Below are 24,847 nucleotides of genomic sequence, written 5' to 3' on the forward strand. Positions count from 1 at the left end.
CGCACACACACGCGTGCGCACACACACACACATGCACATACACACACGTACACGCACGCATACACGCACACGCGTGCGCGCGCACGCACACACACATACACACACACACGTCTAGATTTGGGTCAAGAAATTCTAGGTAATGTATGACCATCTTGTTGCCATTCTCACTGAGGACAAACCCAAGAGACAGTGACAATTTCCTTTCTTTTAGGGCTTCCAAAGCAGAGCACTTTGGGGCTAATCCTCTTTCCTGGCCCTCAGGAAAATGTAGTGGTCATGCCTGGCTTTGGGGAGAGAGGCCAAGGGTGTAAGGAGGTGGTGATGATAGTACCTGAGGACCCTAGAAGAATGGGACTGTGGGCGGGTCAGAGACTGCCTACTTTACCTGACAGCTCACACTGGGTGGGGAGGAAGACAGCTCAGCTCCAACCCTGGTGGATTAGAGAGATTAAAGTGAGAGGAGAGAGAGATGTCTGAGGGACCAGGACCAAGAGGTGAAAAACAGGCGTCCTTGTGAAGGGGAGGCCTGGGGGTGGGTGGGGCCTGGGACCCAGGGATCCCTCTCCCTGGACCTTTCTAGAGAGTCTGGGCTGAGAAGGCAAAGGCTGAGGAAGAGGAGGTGAGTGTGTCTGAGTGTGTTGGTCCCTCTGTCTCTTCCTTGTCCCAACCCCTCCCCCTCACTTGCATTTCACCAGCTCCCAAGTCGGCCCTCTGGCTCCTGGCACCCCCACTATTGCGATGGGCACCCCCTCTCCTTACGGTGCTGCACAGTGACCTCTTCCAAGCCTTGCTGGGTGAGTAGCCCCAGTTTTCTGAGGGGCAGCAGTGACAAGGGCTGGCCTGTGCTTGCGAGGGCAATTACTGAACTTGGGGGCTGGTTGGGAACCTGGAAATCAGGGATCAGTGTCCACCAGTGTTGACTGGAGGAGTTCCTCCTTTACCTGATGGGGATGGAGATGAGGTGATGGCAGGGGTGGCCAGGGAGGCCTGGGGTGGGAGAGATAACTCAAGCTCTCTTCCTGTGACAGACATCCTGGACTATTATGAGGCTTCCATCTCAGAGAGTCAGGTAAGGGGGTTGGGGGGTGGGCTCTGAATTCCTGAGGGTGCAGCAGGGCTGGAGGAGTGAGCAAACTACTGCTAATAAGAACCTGAGACTTGGGGGTCCCCGGGGACGACCTCCTGAGTCAGGGCCGAGGGGAGTGCTCTCTTTCCATTCCTGTGGTCCATTTGCTCTCCTGCTTCCCCCTCTTCTTTACCTGCCCCAGTTTCAGGCACTTAAGAGTCGAGGACGAAATCACTTTTCAGGTTTCCTCCTATAAATCCTGAGGGAGCCCTAGGCCCCCAGGGATTCCCTCCTGCCAGCCCCTCCCTCACTCCCTACCCCCTACCATGGCCTCTTTCCAGTATCTCAACCACCCTGGGTGCTCCCAGTCTTTGAGAGGCTGGGTGGGTGCTTCCTCCTCTGAGAAATAAACTCCCTCCTCACTGCCTCTCTGCTGTCCTCGCTGGTGGCTGGCTGGGACTCCATGTTTGCCTCAGGGCCTCTGGGCTCCTGCCTCCATCTCCTTTCCCATTATCCGGGTTCCTGCCAGCGCGGAAGGAGTTAACTCTACCGAGGCACCCCCCCATTCTCGCTCTTCGCTCCCTCCCTCCCTCCCCCTGCTTCCTCTCTCCTCCTCTCTCCCCTTCCCTCCTCGGCTCCACGGCTCCCTCGGCCGCTGCCGCCTCCGACCCCCCCACCCTACTCCCCCGCCACGGCCCCTAGCCCCTGGCCGTTAGGCAAGACCTTCCCCTACCCCGGGGCTCCCCGACATCCAGTTCCCCTCCCCCACCTTAGCTCATGCCCCAGCCCCCGAACCCCGGGGCTGCCAGCCCCCGGTGCCCCCGCCCCTCCTGAGAATCGGGGTGTACTCCCTAAGCCCCCTCCCCTCCACTGGGGACCCCTTTTAGGGCCCCCTTCCCCTCCCTCCCACGCTCCCCTACCCTTCCCTTCTCCAACCCCCTCTTTCCCCTCTCACCCCTCCCCCCATCCTGGCCCCCCCTGCAAAAGTGGGGTGCGGAGGGGGGAGGGGTGAGAACCCACGGAGGGGAGGAACGAAATTCCGATGAAGTCAGAGCCCCTTACCCGCCGCTGCGGCCAGGCCCCCCAACATGGACTGTCTCTGTATAGTGACAACCAAGGTAAGCATGATAGGGGGCCCTGTAAACTCGGGGGAGGGTATGAGTTCGTGGGGAGGGGTTAGTCAGGCCTAATCTGCGGCTGGGGGCCCTGGAATGAGAGCATCAGCAGATGGGAGGGGGGTCATAATTTAGTTTGGGGTTCACATCTGAGATAATGCTGGGTTTGGCCACAGGTGCCCCCTGGAGTGATCCCTTTGTACCTGTGGAGAAATGGAAAATTGGGGGGTATTCTGTGACTTGGGGATCTGGTGAATTTTGAGGTTCACCGATGATGTTGAGGGAGACTTATTTAAGGAGAAGCCTGGCTCACATGGGAGCCCTGCTTGGTGTATGTTAGAAGGTGGACTATGTGAGGGGGGGTTCCTCTTCCCTCCTGGGGGACAAGCTGGCTTCCAGTTGCCTTGTCCAATTTCAGGGGGCTCCTGGCTTGAAGGTAGAAGGTTACTGGTTGTGAGTACCTGACTGGTCTGGGGGTGTCAGCTGGCAGGGAAGGAGTGGGCCTTCAGATTATAAAAGAAGCATCTTATATGCATTTGGGGGTGCTCTTAATTCGAGGGGACTGTTAATTTCAGGGTCAGTTATATAGAATGGGGATAGTTGGGAGTTGTCAGGGAACTGGAACCTGACAGAATCACCTGAGGGATTGGACCAGGTGAGGTTAGGGTTCGGGGTACTCCCTGGGGAGGTAGGAAGCTGCAGCAGCTGAGGTTGCCAGCTTCTTTGGAAGAGGATGAGAGGCTTGGGGAGAGGGGATTTAAGGAGGGGTACCAGGTGCGTGGTGAAAATTTTGGGGGTGGCCCAGGCAGGTGTCCAGCATCCTCACTTCCTCCCACACTGTATCTACCTTGGTTGGGAAAGAGGGAGACAAGCAGATGGAAGGGAATGTTCCTGTTACCTCTGACCCTTGGGATCAAGGTGGGAGAGGACGCCTGGATTTAAAATTACTGGGGTGAAAAGGTGTAGGAGGAGGGCTGGGCAAGCAGCAGTGAAGATCTGTAGAAGGGTGTCCCTGTGAGCCTGCCAAGTGCAGGAACTCCGGGATGGGGAACACTGGCAAGCTTCTGGTGGGCTGCAGAATACCTGGGTCTTGGCTCTAAGACTCTGGGACTAGAAAGCTGGAAGCCTGGTATGTGGAGGGAGGCTTGGGCGGGTGGCAGGCAGCTGGGGGTTGGGGGGTGGGACAGGAAGTGGGGGCCGGGGAGGCGGGGTCTGGGTGAGTCACAGGCTGGGGAGGGGGTTATATTTAGTGGGAACTGCAGATTCTCAGGGCAGGGAGCTGAGGACACACATGTTCCCTGCCACAAACTCACATACATGCATACACATGCATCTGCACATGTGTTGTGCATATGTGAGCATGGTTGGAGGAGACTGAAGGCTGAGGACCTTTAGGTCCAAGTCCCTACCCTCTCTTGAGGGCTACTTGCTTATCCTCCATTCTGTGGGCTTGGGCTTTCTCCCATATTGCTTCTTCTTCCCAGCTCCTGTAGTTGCAGTGGATTTTTCTGCCTCAGTTTCTCTGGCCTTCTCTCCTTTAAGGTCTGTCTGAGCCTCAGTTCCTCTTGACTCCTTCCCTTAGTCTGCCCCTTAGCCTTAGGCTTTCTGGCTATGGTCCCTTATGTGCAGGTGTACACAGAAAGCCAGTTGGAATGTGTGGGCTCTGCTTCCAACACGTGAACGCACATATGAGAAGGGAGGGTGAGGGCCTTGTCTGCATTGGTAGCTATTCTGGGAGGATGGGTTTATTCATCTCCCTTCAAGAATCCTGCTTCTTCGATGGAGCTCAGGGTTGAGCATCCCCGAAGGAAAGAGTCTTGCGCAGAGAGGATCATGCATTTTGGGGTTTTACAGAGGCGTGGAGACCCAGGCTTGCCACATTCCTTGGCCGGAAAACTTGTCAGTCTCGGGATGGCGGGGACTCCAAGTCCCATAAGGCTTTGAGGCAGGAGAACCGTCAATGTTAGAGGGTTGCTGCCCCTGGGGCTGTTGGGAGTTGTGGTTCATCTCTATCCAGGGCAGCGGAGGGTTAGCTTTGGAAGAGCCAGCAGGGGGGGCACATGGCACTTGTCCCCCCAGAATGCTGGGTGGGGTAGAGGGTGCTCATGCTTTGCGGTCGTTGAGCTTCCCAGCTACATCTGACTCCTCCATCTTTCATCGCCTATATTTAGATTTCTGCCGCAGTAATTTAAGGAATATTTACTGAATGCCTACTATGTGCCAGGGCCTGTGCCTTGCGCTAACTCTGCCTTATAGCTATCACTTAATCTTACTCTGTGCCTCGCTCTCTGCCGGTGTCTCTGAGCATCTCTTTCTCCCACTCCGCCCCCGTCCCTCCCCCTACTCCCCGCGCTGCTGCCGCCGTTGCCATGGTAACCGGCGACGACTGAAGTTGCGTGGCGGACTTGAGGGCCGGGCGAGGGTGGCGGAGGGCGGAGCAGAACAAGTGGGGGAGGGAGGAAAGTGGGGAAAGACCGGGGGTATTTGGCTAGAGTCCCGGAGGCGAAGCGGTTAAACCCTCCGGGTGGTCCTTATTGGGCAAAGCTAAGGTGTCGGGGGCGGGGCAGTATGGCCTACGGCCTCATTCATTGGTCGACTGGGGCGTGGCGGAGGGGCAGTGTGGGCGAGGCCGGGGGAGCGAATGGGCGGGAAGTGGACGTAGGCGTGGTCTCCTGGAGGCAGGTGGGCGGGGTCTGGCTTACTCTACCAAGGGAGGCGGGCAAACAACCTCAGAAAGGGGTGGGGCCTTAGGACTGGGTAAATGAGGGCGGGGCTGACCCGACAGGGGCGTGGCGTGGTCACATGTGCAAAGAGGAGACAGGGTTTGAGGGGCCTGTTGTCTAAGAAACTGCGGGGAGTAGGGGTCTTTGGAAAGGAAAATCCGGGGGTTGGGCGATCTGACGTCTCAGTTTTCCTAAGATGGAGGACTGTTAAGATTTCATCAGAGCACAACCTCCTACCTCAACGCTATGTTCCAGGGAGACGGTTGCTAGGCGACGGCAAAGTCCTTGATTGCTGTGTTGCCAGGCAACGGGGAAACGGAAAATGGAGGGAAAAAGGAAATGGGGGATGGGGGAGGGTCTTAATGGCCATAGCGCCCACTGGTGGAGAACTAGGGCCTGTGCATTTTCTTTTCTGTAAGGAATTTCCAGTTCAGCCCCTTCCGCACTGACTCCCTCTGAGGATACAAGCAAGCATTCTATCCAGATACGAAACTAGGACCTTGGGGGTCATCGTGGGGGCGTATCTAACAGATTCTAGTCAACGGGAAGAGAGGGGGCATGGGTCAGGTTCTAGGGAAATCCGTCCTCTCTATCATTTGTAGGCATTTTAGAAAAGCCAGAGAAGCAGCTTTTAGGAGATTGCTTGCTGGGCTTTAAGAGTTGAAAAGGTGGGAGTTCAGTGGGAGAATATTTAGAAGAGATGCTTTCAGGTTCAGTTTGGGACAAAATGGAAGAGATCAGAGGCAGTCATTTTGGTGTGTTACGGGAGATTTGTGGGCCACTGGAAATTGCAGGTCAGATCTTATTTTGGTAAACATTTTTTGAGACGTAGGTGTGGGGGAGATAGATATATTTGGGAGTAATCTTCCAACAAAGTTGAAATTCAGAATCATGGCGGGTGGGGTGGTGAGGAATGTTGAGGTGTAGAGGAGGGCAGCCAGAAAAAGGAATAATGTATACATTTAAAGAGTACAGAAAAGGAATAGAGAAATATCTCTTAATCTAGAAGTCTGGTAATAAACTGAAGAGGTTGCAACTGAATTCAGAAGGTCAACTTTAAGGTCCCTTAAGTATTCCCTGAAATGGGATCTGGTGGTACTGGGGTATGGTATGTTAGAAAAGTCATGAGTATCTCATTAGGTTCAAGGATTTGGAGAGGGGACCCCAAATGAATCTGAGGACTGGTTATTTGGATGTTTACAAGGGTAATAGCTGCACTAATTTCAAGGTCTCTGTTAGCAGACTGGGGGAACAGACATAATTTTAAAAGGGTTGATTTAAAGGGTAGATTAATTTGAGGGCACAACAGGATCTGTGGTCCTTCAACTCTTGGAAAACGTTGTCTGGCTATCCTGTGGAGCTTTACTGATGGTTAGAATAGGAGACGTCTTGACATCTGTGGGGATGTTGTCTACATTAACAATCATTGGGGAGGTTGGGGGAGGGGATTGTGGGAGGCAGTTTAGACCCCTTGGGGGTCCTTCTGACCTGAGGGAGAAGTGCTGCTTGCTTCCCTGCACCCTGAGAGTCCAGGGAGGTTTTGTAATAGGGGCTTGGTGATTTTAGGGGTGGGAGATTAGATAGCACAAGGGATCCCAGAGAACCAGAGCGATAAATTGGTAATTTTAGGAATGTCTGTATTTGTGAATGAATAGGAGTATACTGTGCACGGTGAAGTTCATAGAGAAACAGCTGGAACCAGGGAAGTTGATGGCTAAGAGGGTCTCCCCGCACCCCTTCTCTCCCATCGTGACGCTCTCCCGCACTGCGCAGGCGCCGTCACCCCCCCCCTCCGGCCGCCGCCTCCAGTTGCCGCGGCCGCCGCCGCCCCCGCCCCCCTGCCCCTCCCCCCCCAACCCCGGGACCCTTGCTCTCCCACCCATCCCCTCCCCTCAGTCCCCCTCCCCTTCTCCATGTCGGCTCGGAACAGATTCGCCTCCATGTGTCTCTGCGTGGTACGTGCCGCGGTACGGGCTCCGGCCCCGCTCCCCTCTTTCCGGACCCCCCAAATCTCGGGGTGCAAGCTTCAAGTGCTGTCGCTCCTCCTTCTGCTTGGCGGGGTCTCTGGGTGGCAGTGTCTTGCGGACAGGCGCAGTGGGTCGCCCCTCCTATAATCATTCACTTTCACTCACAACCCTCTATTCTGGGGGTGCAAGCCTCCGTTCCAGGTCATTCTTGCAACTGGGGCGGTGAAGAGGGGGCCAAAGGGAAAAGAGTAACAGCGACCTCAGGCCTTTGACTTATCCTATGCCTGTGCCTTAATAATATTACCTGTGCCTTAATATATTGGGGGTTCAGACTTGGTCCCAATTGCACTGGAGCTGTTGCCGGTTGCGGCCCTGAGCCCCAGTAACGTAAAGAGGGGACCCTCCTTCCTAGCCTGCCTTGTGTTAGTAGTCCTTTAGTCTGGGATGAGAGGTGCTGACCTCAACCCCCACCCCCCAGTTTGTACTTTCCTAATGACTCTCCCACCCCCACCTCTCCAGAGGTTTTTCCTTACTACATTTACTTTAAAAATTTCCAGGGACTGAACATAGGCCCTAACCTCTTTCAGCCACATTCTGGGAACTCTGGAATCCTTTCCTTGTTCCCTATCTCCCTGACTTTGTCACTGGATCAGGAGGAGCCTTTTTCTCAGTCCCAGACACCCCGCCCCCCCACAGGGGTATGGAAGGGAGAGGTGTCTGCAGTCTCAGTGTGCTACAAATTTTCTTTCATCTCCTTTCTAGAATAAACAGTGAAATGTCCCTTTCCACGCTTCCATTTTCATTGTGTGCATCCTGACATTTCTTCATCGGGATTCAGAAATTTTCTCTGTGAGGTGGGCCGAAGATGGAGGGGCTTTGGGGTCAAACCCTCCCTGCCCCGTCCCAAACTCCAAAAACTTGAAGCTGCAACCCTTGGCCCTGCCTCAGTTGTCACACAGGGAATTGGGGGCTTTGTGAAGAGGGGAGCAGTCTCCTTGTCTCCTTCCCTCCCTGGCCCCTCCAGTTTTGGGGCTCTGTCCCTCAGTTCTTGCACTATCCAGGCTGAAGACCACCTTTTCAGAATGTGGCACAACAACCTCTTTCAGTTCATCGAATTCTGTTACCCAAGAGGGCCCAGCTTGGAGGAGGATTATTTAATTTCTACTTCTCCTAACTTCCCTTCTCCACTTTTTGTGTTCTTGGTATGGAAACCTGGAGGGAGCTAGGAGTTTTTCCTCCAAGTCTGTCTCCAAGGCCAGAAAACAAAGTGTACCTTGATGAGCCCGTTTTCTTTCTTTAAGACTTCAAACATATCAAGGTGGGACTTCCCTAGCAGGGTCCAGTGGTTATGACTCCACACTTCCACTGCAGGGGGCATGGATTTGATCCCCGGTCAGGGAACTAAGATCCTGCATGCTCAATGGTGCAGCCTTAAAACAAAATATATCAAGGTGTTCCTTGATCTCAGCTGTCTCTGTGTTCTGGATTGGAGAGTCTTAATGGACCATTTTCCTCTTCCTATTCTCTTACTTTATCCTTAACCATGGCCAAAGTGGACTACATCCTCAGCCTTGGTTCCTCATCCTCAGAATTTTCAGAATCATACTCTGTGTCAGGCATTGACCTTGATAAGCTTCCTCCAGTTTGATCTTGTAACTGTTGTCTTCCGAATGTTGGGGTCCTCTCAGCTTTTCAGATACTTTTTTTGAGAGGGAAATCTTGCCTTCTCTTTTTACCCACGTGTACTGGGGAGTGTAGTCTGTCTTCTGCAGTCTCTGGGAGAGCCCTCCCCTTCCTTCATAGAACCTGGCCTTGGGAAGGGTCTGCTTCTGTGAGGGGCAGAGGCGCTACCCTTCATTACTGTCTCCAGCTGCCCTCCTCTCTGGTCCCTCCGTTAATCTCATTTACTGGTGTCTGTATTAAGCTAGTAAGGGAGGCCCTTGAGATGGTATGCAGTGAGTTAGGAAGGGGAATCAGGGGTCAGGTTGGGTCTTTCACTCCTAAAGGCCAAAGGGAGACCAGGAATTTACTCTGAGGTTCTACCCACTTCCGCAGTTATTGAACCTGGAAGCTGGCATTTATTCCTGCCCCCTTTCTGAGCCCTACCATCTCTGTTCCTCCCCCCGCCCTCCCCCCTTCTTCTAGTATATCCGATTAGCTGGCTGGCCTCTGGGCATTTGTAGAGGTGGGGGAGTCCTGGGGCCCCCTTACCGAAGACTTGGGAACCAGCAAGGCCAGCTGGACCGGTTTAACTTTGTCCTGCGGGGGGGGGTCGGGGGGGGGCTGATGCCAAGTACCTGCTAGTTGAAGGGCTTGCCTGTGGTCCCTGCCCGGGGCGTGCAAAGTGCTGGGGAGTGATTTCTTCCTGGGGCAGAGGCTGCAGTAGGGAGACTGAGGCAAGGAGGGTGGAGCGGGGTGGGATGGAGTACAGAATGGGAGAAGCAACTCGAAGGAGGGAGATTACAACATGGGGAATGGGCTTAAGGTAAAGAGGAAGTGGGGGGAAGCTGATGAGGTAGGCAAAGATGCTGGGGATGGAGGTAGAGAAGGGGAGGGTGCACGTGGCCGAGGGGCTAGAGCTCTGGGAAAGGGGTGAAGAAACGGACTTAAGAGGAGGGGTGTGCTGGGGAGAAGGCTGGGGTCCTAGGCTGGGAGTTGGAAGAGTTGCGGGGAGGGTGCGGATTTGGGAAGAAAGGAGAGGTGCCAAGGCCTGGCGGGAGAGGGGGCTGTGGGGAGGGTGGAGAGAGGGGAGCCAATGGGCTGGAGGACAGGGAGGGGGAGGAGCTGGTCAGGCCCCAGGGCCTTCCGCACTGCACTGGCGGGGGAGCGGAGGCGCGCGGGGCCGGGCCGCCTGGAGCCCGAGGCGCTGGGCCGGCCCCCGTGACGCCTCCGTCCCCGTCCCCAGAAATACCGCTACCAAGATGAAGACACGCCCCCTCTGGAGCACAGCCCGGCCCACCTCCCCAACCAGGTAAACGCCCCCGAGCTGGTGCACGTGGCGGAGAGGAACTTGTCCCACCTCGAGGCCGTCCAAGGGGTCGTGGGCCACGCCCACTTCTCCCCCCTCAAGGTAGGAGACTCAGGCGGCCCCCTCCCCAGTGCAGCCCTTGGAACCTCGGAGCTACAACTACCCCCAAGGCCCGGTAGGGCGAGAGCCGGAGGTGGGGGGGGGCTGGGGCTGGTGGGCTGGGCTTGGGCTCCTGGGGCCAGGGGAGGGGGCATTGGGGGCGTTGGAAACACCTGGTTCCCAAAGAGGAGAAACAGAGGTCAGGCAAGTGGGAGAGGGTGTAGAGTTTACAGCCGTTGTGTGTGTGCGCGCGTGTGTCTGCGTGTGTGCGCACACGTGCGTTGAGATGCGTGCGTTCCCCAGGATGCTCCCAGCGCCTGGGCCCTCTTCATTCCTTCACACACCCCCACCTCCGTTTCCATTTTCTGTGTCCAGAGCTCTGTTCAGAACTCCTGCTGCCCTCATTTGCTCTTGGCCCTTCGCTGCCTCCTCCCCCCGCTTCCGGCCTCTGGGCCTGGCTCTCCAGCCCTTTCCATCTGTCTGGCCTGAGATTTCTGGTTGCCCGGCCTTTCTGCCTCTGTCCCCTGCCTAGGCCTTTGCACCCCTCCTGTGCCCTCCCCGCCTCGCTGCCTTTCCCTCTCTGCTGGCTGGTGCTGGGTGCTGTCTCTCTCTTCCTCCCACGCACTCTCCTTCTCCCTCTCCCCATCCCCAGTTCAGGCTCTCTGGCCAGGATGAGTCCTCTGCCTGGGTCAGCCGGCTCCCTTTCTCCGTGTTAACCCCCTTCCCTACTCATCACTTCTGTCCTTTCCTCCTATGCCTCCTCTCTCTCCTCCTCTTGGACTCTACCTCCATGCAAATTTCTTTCTGTGTCCCCCCCATTATTATTCACCACCACCTGTTTCCCCTTCTTTTCTGTGCTCACAGTATGTTTTCCCTTCTCCAGTCCTGGGGAGGCCCTGTTTTTGAGATCTCCCATTCTCCAGGCCACTTCCCATCTTCCCCCTCAGTCTCCTCTTCTGGGGGTGTAGGCTGGGAGGAATGGAGTGTACCAGGCTGGCTGTGAGGTTCAGGGGAACACTGGGGTCAGGGGTGAGATTCTAGGATCTTGTGGGATGTTCCCAGGAAAGGGGAAGTTGTTGACGTTTCACCAAGAAGATGGAGAGGAGGTTCCTGAGTTCCTGAGCCTGGGAATGAGGAGGCAGAGGCTGGGCAGCAGTAGGTTCTGGGGTGAGAAGGAGGTGGTAGGAGAGTAGTTGGAGAGGGAAATACCATTCTCCTGCAGGTAGAAAAGTGGAGACACAAGAGGAAGCTGAGAGGTCCTAAGACAGGAGACAGGCAAAGATGAGATGTGGAATCAGGGAGGAGGTTGAGCAAGGAGAGGAGGAGATGGGTGCAGAGAATTCCTGTGGACGGCTGGGGGCTGCAAGGACTAAGGAAAGCAGACTAGAGATGCTTTTTTTCCCTCAAGATGGGGCCATTCAGTCCTTGGGGAAGGGGAAGAGGAGTGAAGGTGGTCGTACAGAGGTAGGGAGACTTGGAATCTGCATCCAGGAAGCAGAGGGAAGTGAGTGCTGGAGGCCCTGGGTGTGGGAGGGAAGACCCACAACAAGGCCTGAGCTGGGGGGCAGGAGGAGCCTCAGTTTTCAGAGGGTTGAGAATGAAGGATTGTGATTTGGGTATAGAATCTTGAGGGTCAGAGAATGAAGTTAGGGGGAGTGGTGGTGATCCCTCTGAGGATCATAAGTTAGGATGGAGGATAAGAGCAGGAGGCTGATGCCGAATGGGCCTGGACAGGGGCACAGGGCGGGGAAGCGGATGGAGAACGGAGGCTGGGGTTGGAGGATAGATTGGGTTGGGTGGAGAGAGGGGTGTTTTATCTACAGCTACACAGATGAGATGAGATGAAGGTAGTTGGGGATAAAAGATGGAGCCTCGGGCAGGGAGGTCTAGGGTAAGGATGGGGATGGCAATTGAGGATAGGCTGTGGGACAGAGGAGGGACATGCAGATGGGATGTTGGCAGTCAGTGGCTATTGGCTGGATAGTAGCATTTGCTGAGATTTGAAGGGTCAGAGGATGGATTTAATAGATTTATGGGTATGAAATCTATTACGAAGCTTGAAAATATGTAGTACTGAGATATCGCAGTAGGAGAGAAGAAAGATCCCTTGGGAAGGAGAGAGTGAGGAGTCTGGGGAATCCTTGATGAGTGCCTCGCGCTTGGTAGGCTCCAAATAAATATTTGTTTAAGGAGGAGACAGGTTGGGGACCCCGGAAGGAGGCTTTTGGATGCCTTCCCCCATTGCTATGGAAACGTGGCTTCGGTTGCCCTGGCAACTGGGGAAGCCCCTAGGACCGGCCTAAAGCGGCCCTGCCCTAGAATCTAGAGACCCTGCTGTGTCGAGGCTACTGACGTCAGGGAACTGGGCACACCCCACTTTAACCCTTTCCCAGATGAAATAGGCCAGGGGTGGGGGTAAGAGTAATGAGAGAGTAGGACCCGGATGTCTTTCACCACTCCCCTTTCCTGACGTTCTTTCCACTGCGTAGGGTGAGGGGCGTAGGGGAAGGAGGAAGGAAGGTTATTCAGGAGGCGCTGCGCCCTCACACCTCTTCAGCCCGGGCTCCTTTCGGCCGGGCTACCTGGGGGGCGGGGCCCAGAGCAGGAGAGGCGGGGCTAGCGGACCAGATTCTGCCTTTGGGAATCTGGTCTCTTTAGGCCACGCCCCATCTCCGCCTCCCGTTGTCCTGGCGACAGGGCCTCCAGGAGGTGGGTCTCCCCAGGCCTTGGCTGGGCTTAGATACCGTTGCTTGGCAACAGGATCCCTAGAGGAAGGAGTAGATTGAATGGTGGGTGGGCGAGGTGGGTGGGGCCTGCATCTTGGGGAACCCCGGATTCCGGGGGCCCAGGGTTTAGGGCACATGTGTGTGAAAATGAGGGGCAAGTCTGCGGGAGGGTTATGAAAAGATCTGGGTTTTAGTGGGTAGATAGGGACAGGGATGGGGTAGGCCCTAGTGGACAGGAGCCCTGTGGTATGTGTGTGTAGTACATAAGGCATGTAGCACTCTGTGGTGTTACATCCGGTGAGAAGCTCCCCCCCCCCAGCCGGCCCCCCCTCTCCCGGCTCTATACCATCTGCTGCTCCCCCATCTGGCTGTCTCTCTCTTCCTGCTTCTCAGACACCTCCTTCCACATGCAGGGGGCCTGGGCTGGGCAGAGCTGGGGCCAGCACGTGTACTTGTGTGTTTGTAACGTGGATCAAGGCTGGGTCCTTCAGGGAGTCAAGGGGAACAGAGCGGGCCAGGTTAAGAGGCTGAGAGGGTAGCCATGGTGGGGGGATCTCTTGGTTACAGGCTCCCTCTTGAGCCAAGGCTCAGGCAGCTTTTCATCTCCTTTTTTCCCTCACAGGCCAATTCTCCCCCTGTGATTGTCAACACAGATACCCTAGAAGCCCCGGGATATGTGAGTTGTTTAGATTTCGGGGCTGTTACAGAAGGGAGGGGGAAGGCCAAGTCCCAGCAGCAGGGTAGGGTCAGGTGCTCAGGCAGGAAGTCTGGCTCACGGCTCTTGTGTTTCTGGCCCGTGCTGGAGTTGCAGGTGAACGGGACAGAGGGGGAAATGGAATACGAGGAGATCACGTTGGAAAGGGTGAGCAGGCTCATGCAGCCCAGGTCCTCTCCCCTTGCCCCCTGTTTGTGCTTCTCTCTGTGCCCGTGTTTTCTCAGTGGCCAGCCTCTTAACCCTGTCCCTTCCTGCTCCGGTCACAGCTCCCCAACCCTCTCCCCTCCCCTCTCACCCAGTCTAGAGTAGGCGGTGAGGGGAGCTGACCCTCTTCCCCTCCTTCTACCCAGGGTAACTCGGGTCTGGGCTTCAGCATCGCAGGTGGCACTGATAACCCCCACATCGGTGATGACCCTTCCATCTTCATCACCAAGATCATTCCGGGTGGGGCTGCAGCCCAGGACGGCCGTCTCAGGTGGGGAGAGGAGACGGGTTAGGGTGCTGGCTCCCTTGAAAGGGAGGACCAGGGCGGCAGGAAGCTCCTGGCTCAGGCCCACCTTGCTGCCCTCAGGGTCAACGATAGCATCTTGTTTGTCAATGAAGTGGACGTGCGGGAGGTGACCCACTCAGCGGCGGTGGAGGCCCTCAAAGAGGCAGGCTCTATCGTCCGCCTCTACGTCATGCGCCGGAAGCCCCCGGCTGAGAAGCTCATGGAGATCAAGCTCATCAAGGGGCCTAAAGGTAGCGACCCAGTTAGGTTGCCACCCGCCTCCCGCTGTCCTCTGCCCCAGGGGACCTGGGGACCCACCTCTGCCCTCCCTCCGCCCAGGTCTTGGCTTCAGCATCGCTGGAGGTGTCGGGAACCAACATATCCCTGGAGATAACAGCATCTATGTGACCAAGATTATCGAAGGGGGTGCTGCCCACAAGGACGGGAGGTTGCAGATCGGAGACAAGATCCTAGCGGTGAGTGGGGACCCCCATCACTCTTCTAGCCCACACCTGGGTCTTGCCTGCTGGCCTGGTGCCTGCCCAGGCTTCCTGATGGGCTCGCCTTCAGCACGTCCATCTTGAGGTTGTTTCCGGTTCTGTCTGAGCTGTGCTTCCCTTGGCCCCAGGTCAACAGCGTGGGGCTGGAGGACGTCATGCATGAGGATGCCGTGGCAGCCCTGAAGAACACGTACGATGTGGTCTACCTAAAGGTGGCCAAGCCCAGCAATGCCTACCTGAGTGACAGCTATGCTCCCCCAGACATCACAACCTGTGAGAGCCCTCCAAACCCTGGAGCTCCCCATGCCCCCAACCAGTCACCCCATAACATCCCCATTGACCCTGCCTCTTCAGATCCTTCCCCTGAGCTGGCCACAACCTTTGTCACTTCCTTTGGTTGGAGAATAGATGGAAAATTGGTCACCATCAAAGAACTAGAAAAGATTGTCAATAGTCCCTCCCCCAGAAGGCACTAGATGGTTTTATGGCTAATTTTATCAAATCCTCATGGAATAGGTAATTCTTATGCTTTTTCTGAGCATAGGAAAAGATAAAACATTTCACATTTCATTTTATAAGGGCATCTGAAAATGGTCACAAGGATAATGTAAGAAAGTACGCAGCTCCCTGGTGACCTAGTGGTTAGGATTCCGGGCTTTCATTGCTGTGGCCTGGATTCAGTCCCTGGTCAGGGAACTAAGATCCTGCAACCCCATGGTTCAGCCAAAAAAAAAAGAGGAAAGTATAGGTTAATTTTGCTTCTGAACAGAGATGTAAAAGTTTCTAATAACATAGTTGCAAAACAAACAGTGGCATACTAAGGGAGTAACATTGTCACAAAGTCAGGTTCATTTCAGGGAATTAAAGGTGTTTCCATATTATGAAACCTCTAAGTATGAGTCATTGTATTTAAAAAGTTAAGGGAGGGATGGACTTCTTTGGCAGTCTAGCAGTTAAGACCCCGTGCTTCCACTGCAGGGGCCACCAGTTCCATCCCTGATCCCTGGTCATTGGGGAGCTAAGATCCCACCTGCCAAGTAGCGTGGCAAAAAAAAAAAAAAAAAGGTAGAAAAAACAGTAAGTTCATTTCAAACAGATGTGGGAAAGGCATTTGATGAAATTCAACATCCTATTCTGAGAGGGAAACTTAGTATACTAGGAACAGAGGAGTTTTCCTTAACATGATTGAAAAGTGTTATCAGAAATAAACAGTGAACACATTGTAATGATAAAATCTTATCTGTGTGTCCATTAAGTTAGGAACTAGGCAAGGAAGTCTCTTCCTGCTACTGTTAGTCCACATTGCTTTAGAGCAGGGTTTCTCAACGTTGGGACTATTGACATTTTTGTACTTGACAATTCTTTGTTGTGGGGGGCATTGTTCTGTGCACTGTAGTATGTTTAACTGCAACCCTGGCCTCTATCAGATGACAGTGGTACCCTTCCCCTCCAGTCAGAACAACCAAAAATGTCTTTAGACTTTGCCAAATGTTCCCTGGGGGCGAGGTGGGGTGCAAAATTACCCTGCTTCGAATCACTGCTGTAAAGATTTCAGGCAGGGTAGCAAGAGAAAAAAGAATAAATGTTACATTTCAGTGGGGAGAAACAGATTAATCCTTATTTGTAAATTATACTTTTGTCCATCTAGATTAAAATCTTAAGTGAATTAAATGAAAACCTTAAAAATAATAAGTAGGGTTAAGAATGTGGCTATATGTAAGATAAAAAGCAAGAACTAGTGACTGCCCAGCAATAAGAAAATATAATGGGTAGAAAGATCCTTTTTGCCATAGGAAAAAAGCTATAAAATTCTTAGAGGACTTCTCTGGTGGCCCAGTGGTTAAGACTTCACCTTCCAATGCAGAGGGTATGGATCAATCCCTGGTCAGGGATCTATGATTCCATATGCTTCTCAGCCAAAAAACCAAAACATGAAGCAGAAGCAATATTGTAACAAGTTCAATAAAGACTTTAAAAATGGTTCACATTAAAAACATCTCTAAAAAAATTCTTAGAAAAATAAGCTTGACCAGAGGACAGATTTATATCAGTAAATGACCTGTGTCAGATTTATATCAGGTAAATGATGAAACTTTACCGAAGGGCATAAAAGAACACTAAAGAACTGGAAAGTCACAGCATGTTTCCTGATGCAAAAAACATAATATGCTAAAGATCTCAACCCTTTCCAAGTTTTTCTCTAATTTTATGCAATCCTCATCAGAATGTTAATGTTCACCCCCCCACCCCCAACTGGAAAATTACATTTGGGAGAAGAGCTAAGGAATTTTTGGAAAAGAATAATGAGATGTGACTACTTCATCCAAATCTGAAATCATACTGTAAGACCATATTAAAATCACATGGTCTTGTTTCTAGACACCATAACCTATCAGAGGGAACCTTGGCTCCTTGGAGAAAGGGCCAGATCTAAGACTTGAGCAGGGAATGGGTAAGATGAACTTGTAACATCTTTCATATTAGGAAAACTCTCTGTGAGCCCATGGACTGTGGCCCATCAGGCTCCTCTGTCCGTGGAATTCTCCAGGCTAAAATACTGGAGTGGGTTGCCACGCACTACTCCAGGGAATCTTCCTGACCCAGGGATCAGACCCAGGTCTCCTGTATTGTAGGTGGATTCTTTACCATCTGAGCCACCAAGTTTTCACTTGAGAACATTCCCATTTTCTAGCAAAAGCATTAAAAGAACAAGTTATCTTTTAAACCTTAAACGAAGAAAGCAAGGAAGATATTCAAGAGTTGTGTCAAAGGCAGGAGCCAAATTGAAACTGGCCATTTAACCAGAACTCAGTAAATATTTTAAAATCTACAGGATTATAAGGATACTTCAAAACAACTCGGTACCTTTGGAAGATGCTAGGGAACTTGTACATTCTGAATACTGGCAAGCAAAGGGAAAGAGTCAAGCATTTATTCTCTTTTCCTATGCATATTGCACCATACAGTGACCAGTAGTTGACCTGGGAACATTCTTTTTTACAGACCAATTCTGACTAATAAATGTTCCTCCCTCAAAAAAAAAGAAAGAAATATCCATGGGCACTATTTGCCATCCTCAGTGAACTGTCAAGTCCAGGCAGTGATGGTCAGTAGCTGGTAAAACTCTTAGGTGAGAGGCTAATGGCGACCTTTATAATGAATGGATCAGGCTGACAACACCCCAACCTACAGATTTGTATCTCAAAAAACGCAACCTGACATCATGTTATGTCGTGATGCAGAAAGTATGCAGCAGCATCTAGGAAATACTTCTGTCAAAAATTAAACTTGGGTCTCTATACACGTGACCACTTGACAGCAGATGCAGGGCAGGGATGTAAGCAGTGATCTACTTGTTAGGGTTTCCCACTGTTTCCTAAAAGAAGGTGGGAAATCCTGCTAGACAAATGACCTCGTTTTCTCACCAAATGAATGACCACGAAAGGGGGGAAACAAAGGGAGAGGAATGTTATAGATGATATAAGAGATGGTTCAACTGAACTAAAAGCCCCAAAGCCTGGTATTAATATTCCCCTTGGTTCCATACCCCTGGCATACCTAGGTTATGTACCCTTCAGATCCACTCACCCCTAGGAGAACCCACCCCTACCATGACCTGTGAATTCCTGCCCCCTGACATTGCTGTGACCAGATGTCCCCTTACACCCCAGCCTTGTTTCTCTGGCACAGTGACGTCCCCTTCCCCTGAGCCTGGTTCTGCTGCTTTCCTGGGGAGGAGGTGGAGTGGTGGGCGTTGTCTCCCTCCGTGCATTTTCCAATGGATCCGTCCTTCCGCCCATGTCTTCCCTCAGCTTATTCCCAGCACCTGGACAATGAGATCAGTCACAGCAGCTACCTGGGCACTGACTACCCCACCGCCATGACCCCCACCTCCCCTCGGCGCTACTCCCCCGTGGCCAAGGACCTGCTTGGGGAGGAAGACGTCCCCCGAGAACCGAGGCGGATTGTGATCCACCGGGGCTCCACGGGCCTGGGCTTCAACATCGTGGGTGGCGAGGATGGTGAAGGCATCTTCATCTCCTTCATCCTGGCTGGCGGCCCTGCGGACCTCAGTGGGGAGCTGCGGAAGGGGGACCAGATCCTCTCGGTAAGGGAAGGCCAGCTCTGCGGACCGCCCCCTCCCCTCCAGCCAGAGCTCATGTAGGCTGGAGCCCAGCCCCCATCTCCAGTGACTCAAGGTCTCCCCGCTCTCTCTAGGTCAATGGAGTTGACCTCCGCAATGCCAGCCATGAGCAGGCTGCCATTGCCCTGAAGAACGCGGGTCAGACGGTCACGATCATCGCTCAGTATAAACCCGAAGGTACTGGGCCCGAGACACGGGTTCAATCCCTGGGTCAGGAAGGTTCCCCTGGAGAAGAAAATGGCTACCCACTCTAGGATTCTTGCCTGGGAAATCCCATGGACAGTGGAGCCTGGTGGGCTACAGTCCATGAGTTTGCAAAGAGTTAGACATGGCTGAGTAACTAAACGGGAATTACCAAGCCTGAAGCTCCCCCTCTCACATGGTGCTCAGAACTCTGTCTCCTGGCTTCTGCAGAGTTTGGGGGAGGGGGAGGGAAGAGGCTGACAGTAGGGATGGGCCAGAGCTCAGGAACCTTCTTGTCCTTTCTCAGAGTACAGCCGGTTCGAGGCCAAGATCCACGACCTTCGGGAACAGCTCATGAACAGCAGCCTGGGTTCAGGGACTGCCTCCTTGCGGAGCAACCCCAAAAGGGGTTTCTATATCAGGTCAGAGGCTTCCTGGCTGGGCCCCTCTTCATTTCATGGCCCCTTGTCCCCCACCCAGCTCTCCCTCAATCTTGCCTGGCTCCTGTCCCGCCTCCCACTCTAGGGCTGGAGACGCATAGGTTAGCATTGAGAAATGCTCCATAGCGACTAGAAAACAGCCTCAGCCTCAGTGATCCCTACTGCTTCCTAGCCCCTAGTCACCCTGGCACCTCCCCTGGGACCCCCAGCTGCCGCACAGTCTGGTAACTCAAAGGTTAATGCCTGGCAGAGCAGGGGGCCTTTCAACTTTTGGAATATCCTCATGGGATAACACATTCCAGGGGAAGGGGACCACTGCTCTCTCCAAGCTGACCCTGTCTCCCGGGTGGCATTTTGCTACCTTCTTAGGGCTTCTTCTCCCACTGGGCTCCTCTTTCTTATCTGCCCCAGGTGTAGGCGCTTTGTCCGAGCTTCTTCCCTTCCTTCCCTCTGGGCTCCCAGTCTGCTCACATGGCCTCCCCTTCTGCTTGCTCTGCCAGTGTCTCTCAGAGCAGTCAGCCCAGGCCTGACCTCTTCCCCACGGTCCAGACCTGCAGCTCCAGCCATCTGCTTTCTGGACACAACCCTGGGGTTGTCCCACAGGTGTTCACACTCAGCATGTCCCAGAGCTAGCTCACCTTTTCTCCCCTGCGTGCGTGCCCTCCGTCCTGCCCAGTCAGTGTCTCTCTTCCTGAATGGCACCACTGTCTGCCAAGACGCCTGGCTCAAATCAGCCTCGCTCGGCCCTTCTCTCCTTGCCGGGTCCGGTTGGCTCCCAGGGCAGGTTGGTTCTGACTCCCAGATGATGCTGATGATCTTGGAGTCCCTTCCCATCTTTCTAGCCCTGGTGCTCTGCTCAGCATCTTTGGTGTCTCTGCGGTCATTTCCTTCCCTTGTCCTGACCCTGGAGTTGTCACTTACAGGTTGTCACTTAAGGCCACTCTACTGCTGAGGGTAGCTGGACTTGGGTCCTTGTTACCCCTGTGACTGTGACGTGCATGCATATTGCAGCTGCTTTCTTAGGAGGGTGCTGTTCTCACTCTTACTCTTAAAATCACCCCCGATCCGTAGGCTGTCTGATCGCTGACACAGCGAGGATTGAATGGCTGTTCATAGTTGTAGAGTTTTAGGTTCCCACACAGTTCTGGGGTTCCTCAGAATCCACAGCATCTCTGGGAAAGCCACCAGCGGCCATGCGGGTCTGTAGACCCCTAGGCAGAACCTCTGGGCTGGGTCTCGGGGGCCTTGGCCCTCACCAGACTGACTGGAGGCTACCTGCCCTCCAGGGCCCTGTTTGACTATGACAAGACCAAGGACTGCGGCTTCCTGAGCCAGGCCCTGAGCTTCCGCTTCGGGGATGTGCTTCATGTCATTGACGCCAGCGATGAGGAGTGGTGGCAGGCAAGGCGGGTCCACTCCGACAGCGAGACCGATGACATCGGCTTTATCCCCAGCAAGCGGCGGTGAGCCTTCTTGCCCCTGAAGCTCCCAAGGGCCCCAGGGTGGGCAGCCAGCAGGGAAGGCATGGGTCTACCCCCAGCTTCTTGGGGATCTGTCTGCTGACCCTTCATGCCACCATGACTCACATGAGCCCTATGACTCACATGAGCCTTTGGGACAAACACCTCATTTAGGAGCATGGGGCCTAGGGGCTGCTGGGAGACAGAGTTCTCAGCTGCCCTGGGGGTGGGGGCAAGAGGGCCCCTCACTGGGCATTTCTCTACCCCCATCCCTCCATGTATCCCTCAGGGTTGAGCGACGGGAGTGGTCACGGTTAAAGGCCAAGGTAAGTGAAGGCCGGGAGCCCTGGTGGAAGAGCGGAGGTGGAGGTGGTGTGGCGCTCTTGGGTCTGGACTCCTGACTGACTGCATGGCCTGCTCTGTCTCCCTAGGATTGGGGCTCCAGCTCTGGATCACAGGGTAGGTTGGGTCAGCTTGGGAAGACCTTCGGGGAGAGGAGCCCTGGGCTTCTCTTGAGTCCTTGGGAAGGCTGGTGGGGGCCCTGCATCCCCTGCCTCCAAGGCCCTTACAGATGCCCTGCCTCCTGTTAGGTCGAGAAGACTCGGTTCTGAGCTACGAGACGGTGACACAGATGGAAGGTGAGCCCTGGCAGCGCGCCTTGGCCCAGCCCCCCTGCCCCGGCTTTGCCCACCCCCCCTGCCTGACCCCGATCTCTGCCCCCACCTAACCGCCACGCTCTCCTCAGTGCACTATGCTCGCCCCATCATTATCCTCGGGCCCACCAAGGACCGCGCCAACGATGATCTCCTCTCCGAGTTCCCCGACAAGTTCGGATCCTGTGTTCCCCGTGAGTGCAGGGCCTTGGGGGGTGGTGGGGGGTGCCCAAGGGGTCACAGGCAGAGCCACTTCCGAACACAGGGTTCTCAGACAAGGGTGCTGCTCAGCCACCCTCACGTCCGCCGGGACCGTCCCAGGCCTGGGACTCGGATGACCCAGAGGTGCTGGGGGAGGCAGCTCCACCCCTCTCCCCTGGCCTCGGTCTCCCCAGCAGCCCCCTTCCCTGGAAGACCAGCTGGGCTCTCTGCGGGGGGTTGCTGTAGGCAGGGTTGAAGCTGGAGGGATGGTGGTTAGATCTTTGGGGGATGGGGTGACTTCCTGGCAGATACAACGCGGCCCAAGCGGGAGTACGAGATAGATGGCCGGGATTACCACTTTGTGTCATCCCGGGAGAAAATGGAGAAGGACATTCAGGCCCACAAGTTCATTGAGGCCGGCCAGTACAACAGCCACCTGTATGGAACCAGCGTCCAGTCCGTGCGAGAGGTGGCAGAGCAGGTAGGAGCCGCGGCCCGTCCCCCTCCACCTCCTCCCCATGGCCTTCCTCAGCTCTCTAACTCTCTTTCTCTCTCTGTCTCTCTCCCTGCTGGGTCTCCACTCCGCTCCTCCACCTCCTTCTCCTCTTGGGCAACTCTGTCTGACTGCCTGCTCTCTGGTGCCCTGCTCCCCCGCCCCCGCCCCCTCCTCCCTCCCTCCCTCGGTCCCTGACCCCAAACTCCATGCTGCCATCTGTCCCCTCTCCCCCTCTCCTTGCCCCATTTCACCTCTCTTCCTGTGGCCTTGCCCTTGGTGGCTTGGCCCCCTACAACTTGGGCCCTCCCTCCTGCCGGCTTCCCTTTGGCCCTCTCCCCTCCCCCCTCGCCTTTCCTGGGGTCTCCACTTGCCTCTCCCACTCCCCTGCGATCACCTTCTCCCTGCTGCCCCCACCCTGCTCTCTTCCCTCCACGGCCCCTTTCTCCATCTGCCTCTCCTCCCTCCCATCTGTCTCTCCTTGTTCCTTCCATCTGTCTGTCCTCTGTCCGTCCTCCCCGCCCTCCTCCCTCTACCCTACTTCCTTTCTCCTTCCTTTTCTCGCCCTGCCTGCCTGACTCCGCCCCCTGGGCCTTGCTCTGCGCCATCTTTTGGGTCCCCTCCCTGCCTGTCCTCCCTGTTCCCTCCATCCCCTCCCTCCTGTGTGGGCCCCTCCCTTGCTCTCCTTCTGTCCCTCTCCTTTTTTCACTCTGTCTGTCTGTACCCTTCCTGCCTCCACTCTCTTTGCCCACACGTCTTTTGACATCCATCTCACTTCCCTTTTGGCCAATCTCATGTCCTCCACTTTTCCACGTCCTGTGTGTGGGTCCTGTCCTGCCACCTCTGTCTGTCCTTTCCCACCACCTGCTGGTCCCCCTCCACCCACCCTGCCTGCCCCCAGGGGAAGCACTGCATCCTCGATGTCTCGGCCAATGCCGTGCGCCGGCTGCAGGCGGCCCACCTGCACCCTATCGCCATCTTCATCCGCCCCCGCTCCCTGGAGAATGTTCTGTGAGTATGGTCTCAGGGGGTTTCCCCTCGGCTCTCCCACACCAAGCCTTGGGCCTCAGAGCTCTTCCCTCAGAACCCTGGACAGCAGCTCTAGCAGCCCTTGAGGGGAATTGGAGTTAGAACCCAGAGGGCCCAGGGAAGCCCAGGCCTCTTCCCTCCTCTTCTGCCCTGGGCTAGGTGGGACTACAACTCCCAGCAACCCCTGGGACACACACCTGCTGGGCATCGGGGCTGTTGGGAGTTAGAGTCAATCCCTTCACTGGGCTGCTGGCTGGAAGGATGAGGTTCTGGAGAGGTCCCTGAAGTGGCCACACCTGGCTGGGGTGGGTCATGGGGAGGGGCCCATCTGTGGCCCCAGAGGATATTGGGAATTGTACTTTTTGCTTCATGCTCTAAATAAGAAAATAGTGGGGACCTTGGTGGTCAAGTGACTAAGACTCTGTACTTCCAATGCAGGGGGCCCAGGTTCATTCCCTGGTCAGGAAACTAGATCCCACATGCCCCATCTAAGACCTGGTTCAGTCAAATAAATATTTAAAAAAAAAAGAAAAAAAAAAAAGAAAATAGTGGTTGCAACTTAACATCCCTGGACAGAGGAGATCGAGGCAGGGCAGGACCCACCCTCAGGTCTGTGTCTCTCTCACTCCCCACAGAGAGATTAATAAGCGGATCACAGAGGAGCAAGCCCGCAAAGCCTTCGACAGAGCCACCAAGCTGGAGCAGGAATTCACAGAGTGCTTCTCAGGTGAGGCTGCGGCTAGCCCGTGGCCAGCACGGGAGGTGCCGTTGGCTCAGATTCAAAAGAGGGGCCCCCACAGGATGGGTGGTTTAGAAGGAGGTATCCCCTTTGGGTGGGTGCATCCCATGGCTCATGGACTGGAGAATTAGGAGAAGGTGCCCTTTGCCCTGGGCCTGACTCCCTGCCCCTGCCCCCAGCCATCGTGGAGGGTGACAGCTTTGAGGAGATCTACCACAAGGTGAAGCGAGTCATCGAGGACCTCTCAGGCCCCTACATCTGGGTCCCTGCCCGAGAGAGACTCTGATTCCTGCCCTGGCTTGGCCTGGACTCGCCCTGCCTCCACCGCCCGGGCCCTTGGTCTGGACTGAATTGCCCAAGCCCTTCCAACCCCCAGCCTCCCTCCCACCCCTTCTTATTTATTTCCTTTCTAACTGGATCCAGCTCACTGGAGGGGGGACACTCCTCTGCATGTATCCCTGCACCCCAGAACTGGGCTGCAGAACCCCAGGAACCTGGGGTCTGGGGGGGAGCCCCAGGCTCCTGATCCCGAGCCTTGGTTCCTTAGGACCCCTTGCTCCTGCCCCTGCCCGCCCCCAACGCACACACAGACCCACTGGGGGGCCACCTGCTCTCCCCCATCTCCTCCCACACACTTTCCGAAAGTCAGGGCCCCCCTCCAGGAGCACCCATTGCAGGGCTGCAGGCCCCCGCGCTCCCCCCGAGGCAGGGTCTGGGGTCACTCCTGACCCCATCATAACTCCCCAGGTCCCTTGATTTCTCTTTTTTTTTTTCCATTTTTTTTCTTCTCAAAGGTGGTTTTGGGGGGATTAGTGGGGGGATTCCACGATGGGCCCCCTGCCTTCCACATGCCCCCCACCTTTTTTCTTTGCCGGTTTGCATGAGTGGAAGGTCTAACTGTGGCTTTTTTTTTTTTTTTTGGGGATTTTTTTCTTTTTTTTTTTTCCTTTTTTTTCTTTTGGGAATGGGGAGGGATGGGTCTAGGGAGTGGGAATGTGGGGGGGGAGGGAAGGGGGGGCAGGGTTGGGGGTGGGTGTCTGGGAGCCAGGGGAAGACTGGAAATGCTGCCGCCTTCTGCAATTTATTTATTTTTTCTTTCGAGAGAGTGAAAGGAAGAGACGGATACTTGAAACCCA

General features: G+C 54.8%; 1 protein-coding gene across 8 annotated transcripts; it reads left to right on the top strand.

The window, feature by feature from the left end:
• The first annotated feature begins 1,717 nt into the window (after positions 1-1,717).
• On the top strand, positions 1,718-24,847 carry DLG4 (discs large MAGUK scaffold protein 4). 8 transcript variants are annotated; one of them, XM_040243546.1, is made up of 20 exons: positions 1,720-2,184; positions 9,777-9,941; positions 13,287-13,340; positions 13,476-13,526; positions 13,730-13,854; positions 13,951-14,120; positions 14,209-14,345; positions 14,498-14,642; positions 18,182-18,477; positions 18,588-18,690; positions 19,004-19,118; positions 20,423-20,599; positions 20,886-20,922; positions 21,028-21,055; positions 21,187-21,234; positions 21,342-21,443; positions 21,759-21,931; positions 22,845-22,954; positions 23,608-23,699; positions 23,891-24,847. In XM_040243546.1, exons 1-20 carry the CDS (start codon positions 2,155-2,157, stop codon positions 23,995-23,997), a joined length of 2,265 nt encoding a protein of 754 aa, XP_040099480.1. In that variant the 5' UTR covers positions 1,720-2,154; the 3' UTR covers positions 23,998-24,847. The 8 variants fall into 8 exon arrangements, 7 of the variants coding, with proteins under 7 accessions (XP_040099480.1, XP_040099479.1, XP_040099483.1 ...); XM_040243549.1 differs by having other exon boundaries at positions 1,861-2,184; positions 9,777-9,842; positions 13,467-13,526; XM_040243550.1 differs by having other exon boundaries at positions 1,861-2,184; positions 9,777-9,842.

Source organism: Oryx dammah, unplaced genomic scaffold (genome assembly GCF_014754425.2).
Source record: "Oryx dammah isolate SB20612 unplaced genomic scaffold, SCBI_Odam_1.1 HiC_scaffold_8, whole genome shotgun sequence".
Lineage (NCBI taxonomy): Eukaryota > Metazoa > Chordata > Mammalia > Artiodactyla > Bovidae > Oryx > Oryx dammah.